The sequence below is a fragment of the Pocillopora verrucosa genome, chromosome 9 (assembly GCF_036669915.1).
Source record: "Pocillopora verrucosa isolate sample1 chromosome 9, ASM3666991v2, whole genome shotgun sequence".
Classification (NCBI taxonomy): Eukaryota; Metazoa; Cnidaria; class Anthozoa; order Scleractinia; family Pocilloporidae; genus Pocillopora; species Pocillopora verrucosa.
The window spans coordinates 10,120,373-10,131,448 of NC_089320.1; the positions used below are offsets into that span (position 1 = coordinate 10,120,373).

At 37.8% G+C, this 11,076-nt stretch overlaps 1 protein-coding gene across 3 annotated transcripts; it reads left to right on the top strand.

The window, feature by feature from the left end:
• Positions 1-30: 30 nt before the first annotated feature.
• On the top strand, positions 31-10,735 carry LOC131793877 (DNA repair protein REV1). Of its 3 annotated transcripts, none has more exons than XM_059111382.2 (14): positions 31-216; positions 671-750; positions 1,578-1,630; positions 1,928-2,057; positions 2,531-3,387; positions 4,195-4,482; positions 4,971-5,150; positions 5,556-5,803; positions 6,067-6,162; positions 6,700-7,317; positions 7,849-8,241; positions 9,532-9,604; positions 10,018-10,120; positions 10,483-10,735. In XM_059111382.2, the coding sequence occupies exons 1-14, from the start codon at positions 133-135 to the stop codon at positions 10,607-10,609; spliced, it is 3,330 nt and encodes a 1,109-aa protein (XP_058967365.2). In that variant the 5' UTR covers positions 31-132; the 3' UTR covers positions 10,610-10,735. The 3 variants fall into 3 exon arrangements, with proteins under 3 accessions (XP_058967365.2, XP_066028703.1, XP_058967366.2); XM_066172606.1 differs by having other exon boundaries at positions 10,018-10,047; positions 10,166-10,732; XM_059111383.2 differs by having other exon boundaries at positions 10,018-10,047; positions 10,483-10,732.
• Positions 10,736-11,076: the final 341 nt, after the last annotated feature.

Here is an 11,076-nt window from a genome sequence, read left to right on the forward strand (position 1 = left end):
TCTGGGTACTAGCTGAGTAAAAATGGCGGACAAACATAATTTCCCGCGAACAGCCTCCCCAATCCTTAATATTTCTTCAGCTTGAAGTCAAACAGTAGTTTTTAATTTTAGTTTCTTCGATTTTTCTACACTATGACCGCATTGAATTTGGGAAGAAGTGCTTCAAAAAGGAAGAAAGATGCCAAAAAAGAGTTTAAAGTCGATTGGAGCGGCCACGTAAGTTCCCATTTTTCTTTTCTTAATGAGTGAATTTGTATGGCCTAGAGTTACCGTGTTGGAGCACCATTCAATTGAGTGAAGGAACATATCGAAGCTTTTTTTTGCGTCTTGTCACGAACTTGACGAAGAAAATATTCTGACTCCCCAACTACATACATACATACATACATAACTTTATTTGATAACGCAGGTTAAAATTTGCGCAACTTTACAGCTGATGTGGACCTGCCTAAAAACTAAGGAATCCGAAGGTGTGATGTGCGATTCCTCATGGGGATCGATTCAAAATATATCTGTTAGGGTTAGATGGGAGAAGGGTAAATTCAACCCTAGGATTGTTTTTTTAAGCTGCTTGGGTTGACTTAATAACGAATGTTTTTCTATGTAAATGAAATTGTTTTAGAGGGTTGAGGTTCATTTTCAACGTATTGCTAATGTTGAAAACATGTAGGGTGAGTATATGCAAGTAAAGGTACAGAAACTAGATGTTCAGTTCAAAGAGGATGTTGGTCCAAAAGGACGCCAAGATGTGTAAGTTATCATTTATTTATTTAATTTTTTTGTTTTCTTTTTGTCTTCACCTTGTTACAAAATATTAAATCGTATTTTGATATAATTTTGCTGTCTACTTGACAAAATATCTGTAATGCATAAACCAAACTAAAGAATTTTTGGCAGTAGAGGTGTTATGTGCAAACAATGAAATGAAAGTTCACTTCTTTAAGCTCTTTAATTATTTCAAATAGATTAAAATTTAATTAATCATGGATAAACAATAAAGGATATTTTTCATGCTAACAAAAATAAGCCTCTCAAATTTCCCAAACCTCCAATTATACAGCTGAGGCTGTGTAACTTTACTTTATTGCTTCTGCAAAGGTGAACTTGACCGTGAACCATTCATTTATGTTATCCTTGGCTCACAGCTCCAATAGGAAAAAAATTTTCATTAACTAGTAATCAAGACAAATTTGTCATGTTTGGATTATTGAAATGTTTATTGTTCAAAGATCAAGATTGCGCTTCCCATTACAGCAATGATGCATGGCTACAATAGCCTTACTGTCATTACAGCTACATGCAGAGCCTGGTTGTTCAAAGGTCGGATAACACTATTGACTGTTTAAGTCTCTATCTGGTGGATAATGCCATATGTTTTGCTATCACTTATCCGCTGGATGGCAATTTATCTGTTAGATAGCGTTATCTGCCCTTTATACAACTGGGTCCAGGTCTATAAATTTCCACAGTTATAGATGTAATTTCAACCATGGATTGCTTTGACTGCCACCACTGACAGAATATTTTAATCTAAGAATTATATTGATTAACGCATTGTAATAATATCTCCTTTGTAGCAATGTACCTAAGATCTTTGAGAAAGTAGTTATTCACATCAATGGATACACAGGTGATTCTAATGTTTACAAACAGAGTAACTGATTAATTTTTTTTTGGAATAATAGTTTTTTGCTACATCAATCATTAAGGGCCAATTATATTTATGATTTTCTTTTAATACGCATCAAAGCCATTGTCCACACAATGTCCATGTCCATACATTGTCCATTGTCCGTACATTGCAAAAGGTCTAACAGAAAATTGCTCATAGACATTGGATAGATGCTAATTTTCCTTCTGTAATACCTTGACACCAACTGAAGCTGTGATCAAAATTTAGAGTCTATCACTTTCGATATTTTTACAGAGCCATCAGCAGATGAATTGCGACGCCTGGTGTACTCATATGGTGGAAGTTGTCAACAATACTACACAAAGCGTTCAGTGACACATATCATTGCAACAAACCTACCAAACAGCAAAATCCAAGAGATAAGGTAAATTTTACATTGTTAATGATTTGAAATACAAAGATAGGTAAAACCTACTTAAAGTTACTGTAGTTTTTGTGCTATCATAACATCTTTCTCAAGGTAACCTGGCCTGATCATTATATTGTTGTAATGTTAAAGTGTTGAACTACATCCATTTATTTTCTTTTTGTCAAAAGTGTTTTGAGTTTTCTTTGGTAAAACCCCTAAAAAACCATAGATTTATAACAGTTGATGTCTAAGCTAGTTAGGATTACTGATTTGAAGTGGGTCAATTATTTCTGGCTGGGTGAGACAGCTATTTTTGGAATTATTCACAACACAACAAAATTAATAATATTGACAACAGTGTCTAACTACTAATTAAATAAATATGAACATTTTTGAAATTGGTGAATCATGCCATGAAGATCAAATATTCTATCAAATCCTTTGAAACTTAACAAAAGAAATCAATCAAAACTGTCACTGTTTTGTAGAGATGAACTAGTAGTGCATCCATCTTGGATTTTGGACAGCATAAAAGCAGTCAGATTGCTTCCTGTTAATGACTATCTTCTTTATCAACCACGCCAAGCTGCACAGAAGGTTTTGAATTTTACTTCCAAACTATCATCAACTGTGACATCTTCCACACTCTCTTCTGCTGAGGGAAGGGGACCTTCTGCTGAGGGAAGGGGACACACAACAGTTACATCAAGGGAGGGTAGATCAATGGCAGAAAAGTCATCTTCATGTACCTCTGTACCACAATACACAAGGACACCTGAGGAAGTAGAGTTGCAACACCAAGATATTTGTAATGATAAAGATAACAGAACTGGTATTACTGGTAATGACTCAATTAATAGGAGGACAGATATGTCAACCGAGACTTATGAAGTCAAAATCAGTAGTGAAATCAATAGTAAAGAAGAAGAAAGATTCAAGAGGAATTATGATGGAGACAAAGGTGATGTTTCTTTGCAAGATACTGTAGAGACAACAACCTCTAAAAATAACACTGAAGATTCCATATTGTTCAAGAAACCGATCAGCTTACCCAGAGCTGGTGATGCAAACTTTGTATCAGAATTCTACAATAATTCCAGACTGCATTACCTTTCAACATGGGGAGCAGAATTCAAGAAATACACAAGTGATCTTATCAAGTCTGGTGCAGCCAAGGGGTGGAAGTGTAGAGGGAGTGGCCGGGTAGGGCCACATGGCCGTGTTATTATGCATATTGATATGGATTCATTCTTTGTTTCTGTAACATTGAGAGACCAGCCTCATCTCCGAGGCAAACCCATTGCTGTGTGTCATGCTGGGAAGAGCACTTCATCAGCTGAACAAGGTGGGCAAGGACATTAATGGCTTCTTATTTGCAGGCAAAAATGTTGCAATGAAGTTTTTGAATAGAGCAATCTTCAATTGAAAGTAATCCTGGATTGCTTTGGTTTTGCTTTACTTTGCTCTTTGATTGGTCCGAAAACCTGTGACACCATTTCAACCAATCAAGTGCAAAACTTAAACCAATTGCAACTTAGCCACTCACGTTTTCATGTGCTTCCAGCCGGTAGCCTGTCTTTACCTTGATGATGTTAACCTTTGCTCTGATTGGTCATTGTGATTACTGTGGTTTTGGTTTTTTTGACACCCAACTGAAAACTGCTCTATCCTGAATTGAACTTATACCCCATTCACACTTAAACATGTTTTAAACCTGTTTCGTTAAACAAAGTTTAATTTTTTTCTTCAATGAAGCTGCTTAAACCATTGTTTTTCAACTTCAGATGTAGCCTATTGAAAATACACGTCAGAAATTACTTGAATCCTATGGAGAAATTCAGGTTATCAGTTCTCTGTTTCTGATTTTCATTCAGTTAAACACGGTTTAACTAAACATAATTTGCTGGTGTGAACAGAGTATTAGTTACAAGTGTGACATCTTTTGAATGCGCAAGAATTACCAAAGAAAAGAGAAAAATATCGATCTCAGCAGATTATCCAAGCATTGGAAAAAATTTGAAAAATTCGCTGATGAGCTGACGCACGCTCAGGGAGATTTGTTGAAAGAGAAAGTTTCCTAAGAGAGAATTTACAGTGTACTTACAGTTTTGCATGAGACAACTAAACGCTTATATTTGTTTTGGTAATTTAGCATCCGCTGGTAACCCACAAATTTCACCAATGAAACCAGCATCATTCTTCAACTCCATGTCAGAGATCGCTTCCTGTAGCTACGAGGCAAGGGCCGTTGGAGTACGTAATGGCATGTTCCTAGGCCCTGCTCGTAAACTCTGCCCTGATATCCACTGTGTTCCATACCAGTTTAATGAATATCGCAAAGTGTCCCAAAGGCTTTATGATATTTTGGTAACCTATAGTCATGAAATAGAGGCTGTGAGCTGTGATGAGGCTTACATTGACGTGTCAGAGACCATGGAAGGTAATTTGTTTGTACGTCTTGTATATTTGGTCAAGTTTTGATTTTGAAACTCTAGAAACAGATTTTTTAAATATATCGAAGGTGAACTGTGCCACCTTTCACCTTTTTGTAAAGATAAAATTGAACGTACTACTTGTTTGTTTGCGGCACATCAACAGAGAAAAGTGCCATTTACTGGATAGATCAAATTAGTTGGAATACATTAGTTTGTAGGACAGATTAAAACCAAAGAGCCTGATGCTAATTGTGCCAACGATTCGCAATTACGTATACGTAGGAGTTCCGAATTGGTCATATAGTTTGATTGAATCACAATTCCCATTTATAATAAAATTTTAAGGTTTTCTCGACACCTTTTGAAAATACTCTTGAGTAACAAATTGTACTCCTGCTTCGCGGTCGTTCGATTTTGTTTGTTGATTACAAACCGAATTGGACTCCACTCAGTCCTATTACCATTATTTATAACTATTACTATTAACTATCAGCGGATGAAACACCAACACAGCTCGCAGAGAAGATTCGCGGGGAGATCAAGGAAGCCACCGGCTGTACAGCATCTGTTGGTGTCTCATTTAATATTCTTCTGGCCAGAATGTGCACCAGAGTGGCTAAACCTGATGGATGTTATTACCTATCACCTTCTGATGATGTCAATACTTTTATGGGTACGTTTCTATCTAGAAATCTCACACTCTTAGTACAACTCAGAGATCGTCGAGTCAGACGCGTTTTGAGCTGTTTTAAAACACTGAAGAAGCGACTATCTTCATTTGCAGTTGTTCAGTGAAACTTGAAATGGCTTAAGTTATAAGGATGCCTTATGTTATCAGACATTTTTCTCACATCTACTCTACCCAATCCTAGAATCTTTGACAAAATGTATTACCCGTATTTTGTTTGATGCTGCTACTCCAATCATTTCCATGTGTAATGGTCTTTTTGTCGAATGTTTGACTTGTGTTTTGTTTAAGCGTATGATACTCTTTCGTTATTTACCGCTTTTACAAGAGTATGTAATCACTCTGCACCGGCCTTTGTTTTAATGACCATTCTCTATTGTTGTTTCCCAGGCTCCCAGAAAGTTGAAGACCTCCCAGGAGTTGGATGGAGTATGAGAGACAAGCTGCGAACTTTGGGAGTTGAAACATGCTTTGACTTACAGAAGTACTGTTGTCAAACATTACAGCGCGAGTTCGGACCCAAGACCGGTCTTGCTTTATACCAATCCTGCCGTGGTGTTGATGACAGAACTCTTAAAACTGAGCGAGAGAGAAAGTCTGTGTCAGCAGAGATCAATTATGGAATCCGCTTCACAAAGGTAAAACTAAGGCACATAGTTGGAAAGGTTTAAAAGCTAAGAGGTGTTTTGAGGGCCTGTAAGACGGTTTGAAGAATACTGATATGGTCAACAGTTTTCTCCTTGGTTCTCTATGAACGCCACACATGTTGAACTCAAGGAAGAGATTATATCACCATTGTCTTTGTGCATGTTTAACAGCTCTGATGAAAGATATCGAGTATTTCTGGGGAGAATTGTATATCTCTTTTTTTTTGCTGCTTCACGTTTTCGTTTTGCCGTAGGAAAGTGAGGTGGAATCATTTGTTGATGAACTTGCCGAAGAAGTACAAAAAAGACTTCAGTCGCTTGGCATGAAGGGCAAATGTATAACCCTGAAGGTAAATGAGTGACTATAAGATACTGTAGCACATAGTATTGGAGTTTTACTTGTTTCAGAGGTAGTTTTTCTCTTGAAAGTCAAGCAAATGACTGTCGTAAATATCTGCACGCGTCGAACAAAGAACAGGACGTGTACATTTTGTTACCCGTTTATTTGTCATTTTCAAGTTCGTATGTTGTCGTTGACTTGTTACCCATTTACACCAAAGCGTAAACATGTTTTAAAGCTGTTTTGTCAAACACGGAGTAAAATTCTTTACTTCTTGAAAGCTCTTTAATGTAACTTGTCGACTTCAAATTTAACACTGTGAAAAAGAAAGTTTGTGATTTCTTGAACCCTGTGGAAAATTCAGGTTTTCAGTTTTTTGTTGCCGATTTCATTCAGTTAAACCTGGTTTAACTAAACACCTTTTTCTGGTGTGAATAGGTATAAGACACAGAATGTATCTTCTTGGAGGTTTTGTTACCTTTTGTTTCTGGTTTTTTGTGTGATGACAATTACTTCTGCACATTTTTTTATTCTTCCCTTTATTCAGATGAAGGTACGCAAAGCGGGAGCGCCGACTCCAAGAAAGTTCATGGGTCATGGAATCTGTGATAACATCGCTCGGTCTTGCACTTTACCAACAGTCACGGATGAGGCGCAAGTCATAGCCAAACAATGTCACGCACTCCTAAAACAACTGAGTGTCACGCCAGAGGACATGCGGGGCATGGGAATTCAAGTGAGCAAGTTGAACGACAAAAAGGCTGGTACTTCCAATAAGAACACAAGATCACTCTTTGATTTTATGAAACCTCAATCGAGTGACAATGAAGATGTTACTGAACCCTCTGCTTCTGAAAGAGCACCTGAAAACAAAGGAGAAAATCACTTTAGGTCACCAGCAGAAAGCCCTGTGCGGGAAAGAGGCGACACTGCGTTGACACTTCCACCTTTACCAAAGTTCTCGCCCCAGATCGCTCTGCAAGCTCGGAATTCTAGGTCAGAGAAAAGGCCGGGCGACTTGGGAGAGAGCCTATACTTGCCCTCTCCGTCACAGATTGATCCGACAGTACTCGAGGCTTTACCTGAAGACATTCGGAGGAGTATCGAGAAATCATATGCTGCAAGAAATAAGAAAATTCCTGCGGCCAAAACAGGAAGGCAAGAGGTTGGTTTGCCTCTTTTTGTACGTTTAAGTTTATAATTGGGGCTGTATTCGTGCTGATAAGATATTTCTTTCTCCATTTGATTATACAGAGACACCTCGAATTCGTGAGGTGCTAAGGGAGTGGAAAATGTAATCGTAAAATGCGATACATCAGGATTTTTATTTGAAAGATTGTATCGTTGTGGGGTCGAAGTATGTTTTGTTTGCAATCATTAGGGGTCTCATTGTATCGAGTTTCCAATGTTGTAAATGAGGCTGTTAATCAATTTGAGCGTAGGGATATTTCTATAATCGCAGCGTAATGAAAGAAGTTTGACTTGTTCGACTAAATTAAACTTCACACAGAAATTCGGTAACAGATGCCGTCTGCAGGAAGACACTTTCTGTAAGCATACATGTCGCCATTGTCCAAATCACGCACCTTTCTGATTACGGGGATTCCAGCTTTTAGAGAGCACGACTGTTTTAAGTATTATTAAGGATTGATATGCTCGTGTAAAATACCAGATGAACTATTTACCTCACATTCAGGAAGATGAGACCACGCCGAAACAAATCCCTCAAAAGAATAGTATTAAAAACAAGAAGGGCAAGGCAGCCTCAAAACCCTCTCGGATTCTATTTGAAGACAATCATTTGCCAGAAGAAGGGGCTCAAAGGGCTTCAGATTTGTTGCCCTCCCCATCACAAATTGATCCGGAATTTCTCGCAGCACTTCCTGAAGACGTAAGACAGGAAATAGAACAGGCTTGTAAACAAAAAAACTTGCTTGGTGCTCCTTCTAACGTCCACGAGGGACGCCTTGGTGATCATTTCTCAGATTTTGCATCTGAACATAAAACAGAAAGGACTTTTACGACAAGACTTCAAGCAGAGGATGTAAACAATACAAGAAAAAGTCAGATCATCGCTCCACCTAAACAGGTACCAAATTTCTGTAGCCTAGAGAATACCTCGTGATCTAACAAAATGGTCTTAGACGAGAGTGTTTCAAATTGTTTTTCTTCTCTATCGTGAAAAGAGTTACATTCGGTAACAGAAAATTCCATTCTCGAAATTTAGTTTTTTCTAATCTTATACAATTTTTTTTCGCTCTTCTACCAAAAATTGTAATCTGTATCCGTCACACGTACAACTAGTTAACATATGGCATACCTTTTACTATACTTTTCTGGGCCTTGGTATTCTAGGAGTATGTTTTCTACGCCTCAAGCAGGTTGCTTGTTTTTACTTTGTGATGTCTTTGGTTAATGATGATATTACCCTTTGTTCTGAATGTTATTTGTGATAAATATGGTCAAAGGACCGAGTGGAGTCCAATTCGGTCTGAAATCGTACGAGTGATTAACAGAATTGGACGACACGAGGTCCTGTTACCAATTAATCATAACCGAAAAAAAAAAACCTTTAGGACAAACATCTCCGGTAGAGACAGTGTCTAAAGTAAATAATCCTCTATCTTAAAAATTTCCCAGTTGTTTTTCGGATGAGTGTTATTGTGATCAATTCTGTGATTTGTGGATTTAGCCGAGTGGACCTAGTATGATTGGCTGCTTCAACTGTCCGATTACAGGTTTCCGACTACAGTCGAATTACGCAGTCCGATTACAACAGTACAGAATGATTAGTGAAACATAAAGCAGCTAATGCACCAATCACATTTGCGGAAATTGCATTATGATTATGATTAATATGATAATGGATTTGGTTTTAAAGCATCATTTGAAAACTACTCTAGTGGCACATTATTACTCGAAAATATAAGTACTAATTTACAAGCTTGGTGTACTACATTGTCTCGCTCCATGTTTGGCAAACATTGTTCAGTCGTCTCAAGAACGGTTGTCGTCTCAGGACAAGATTCTGTTAAATAGAATTACGATGACGACAGTTAGGAACATCTCTGGAGGAAGATTTTCTGTAACTTCTTGGAAGTTGAGATTAAGTAACTATTTGTGGCAGCCATGACACGATGTTCTTCCTCTGAGTTGTTTTTCAGTGGCCGCTTTTGCCTTCTCTCTTGACTTAGTTATCTTATAGTTTTAACCTTACAAAGTAAATGAACTTGGAATTACTTTTTAAATGTTGGTAAACGTGCTGGGCAACAAGTTATAACATTCCATCTGTTGATCGAGAAATATTGAAAGATGTTGTATCCTGTGTTGCTGGCTTAGTTTGATCCTAGTGAATTACATTCTATATTCCTTGATATAGGCGCGTTTGGGAGAGGCTGTTACCCTTTGTGATGTAAAGAAAGTAATTACAGACTGGACTTCCGCTTATGAAGGTAGATTTTGCCTTGTCATCTAGTAAGACTACGAGCATACCCTCCTATCGGTGTAGTCTGTCGCGGGAGTGAAAAAAGATCAGCGAATAAAAAAAAGATGACGTTCAGTTGGCAAGCCGCATGGGAATCTGACCGTAAGACGCAGAGTTCTACACGGCGTGCTAATATCAATTTTATTTCCATTGATTTTTTCTGCTTGCGCGACGGACTTTGCCGAAAAGAAGAGACTGCTCGTAATTTGTCTTCTGGTAGAAGTAACAGTTACTGGTAAATAAAAAATAGAAATCGTATCTCAAACTTCTACCATCACCGCTTCTCCAACTTGCGTCATGAAGTTAACGTTTGGTCATTTGTGGGTACATTGCTCCTTAAAAGTCTATAAGTTCTTGACCTTGGATATTTTTTTCTTGCAGCTCCTTTAGAAGAAGATGTTGAAGTGTTTAGTGAGTATTTGTTACAGCTTATTGGAATGAAAAACTTAGAGCAGTTATGGAAAGTGTTAAAATTTCTCGACAGGTATTGTATTAATTTTATTATGCTTGATCTTCATTATTGATAAAGGAGACTAATTACAGTCCTTTGGGTGAAGAAACTTAAAAAATTCCTCGTCGTTGTCGCCAAGGATTGCTGTAATGCGCAAAGAAAGCACCCCAGTCATCAAGAATATCGTTAGCTGAATTGCGAGTAAGGACCTAGATAAGCTTATGGCATTACGTCAGTTTTTGATACTGTGACTGGACGAGTGAATAAGAATAAAAGTCGTGTGGGGCTTGAACTAAACAACTTTGTTGAACTTACTAAATTGACTGATTTTGCGAAGGAAGGGGACATTTTCCTGTGGCTATGTCATAATAACATCCTTTTTTTGTGTGGTGTAGGAGAATCGAAGGACGTGAAGATTGGAAAAATATGTGTTGCTCCGTTTTAGAGCAAGTTCAGCACCACCTCCAGCAAAAATACTCAAGCAAGTTATCTGTTAAGTCGCTGAAATTCTGCAGCTCATGAGTTCGCTTATGTTTCATTTCACTTTATATATGTATCGTAAGTGACGTCAACAAAAATTTTTAAATGAAAGCCGAAGGAAACAGGAGCTGAAGATTTTTATAAAGGGGGTGAGTTTCCAAAGAAAGTGTGGTGTTAGTAGGGGGGGGGAAGGGGAAGGGGGGGGGAAGGGGAAGGGGAAGGGGTATTAGAAGATAATTTCGTTTGGTCATTGTAGATTGGCTACTGTAAAGAGTTTCTAAAACTTAAACTTTTTTTGGAACCGAGAATTGCAAAAAACTGAAAGAAAGGATAAAAGAACAAAAATAACGAACCCAACGCGCACATCATGGATCCTACGTAAGGTAACTTGGGCAATTAACAGAGCTCAAATTAAGGTACAAACACCATTTTCAATGAACGGGAAGGTTCCGTAGAGACAAGGAAAATAAACAAATTTATTAACATAGGAGGCGCGTTTATGTAGTGCT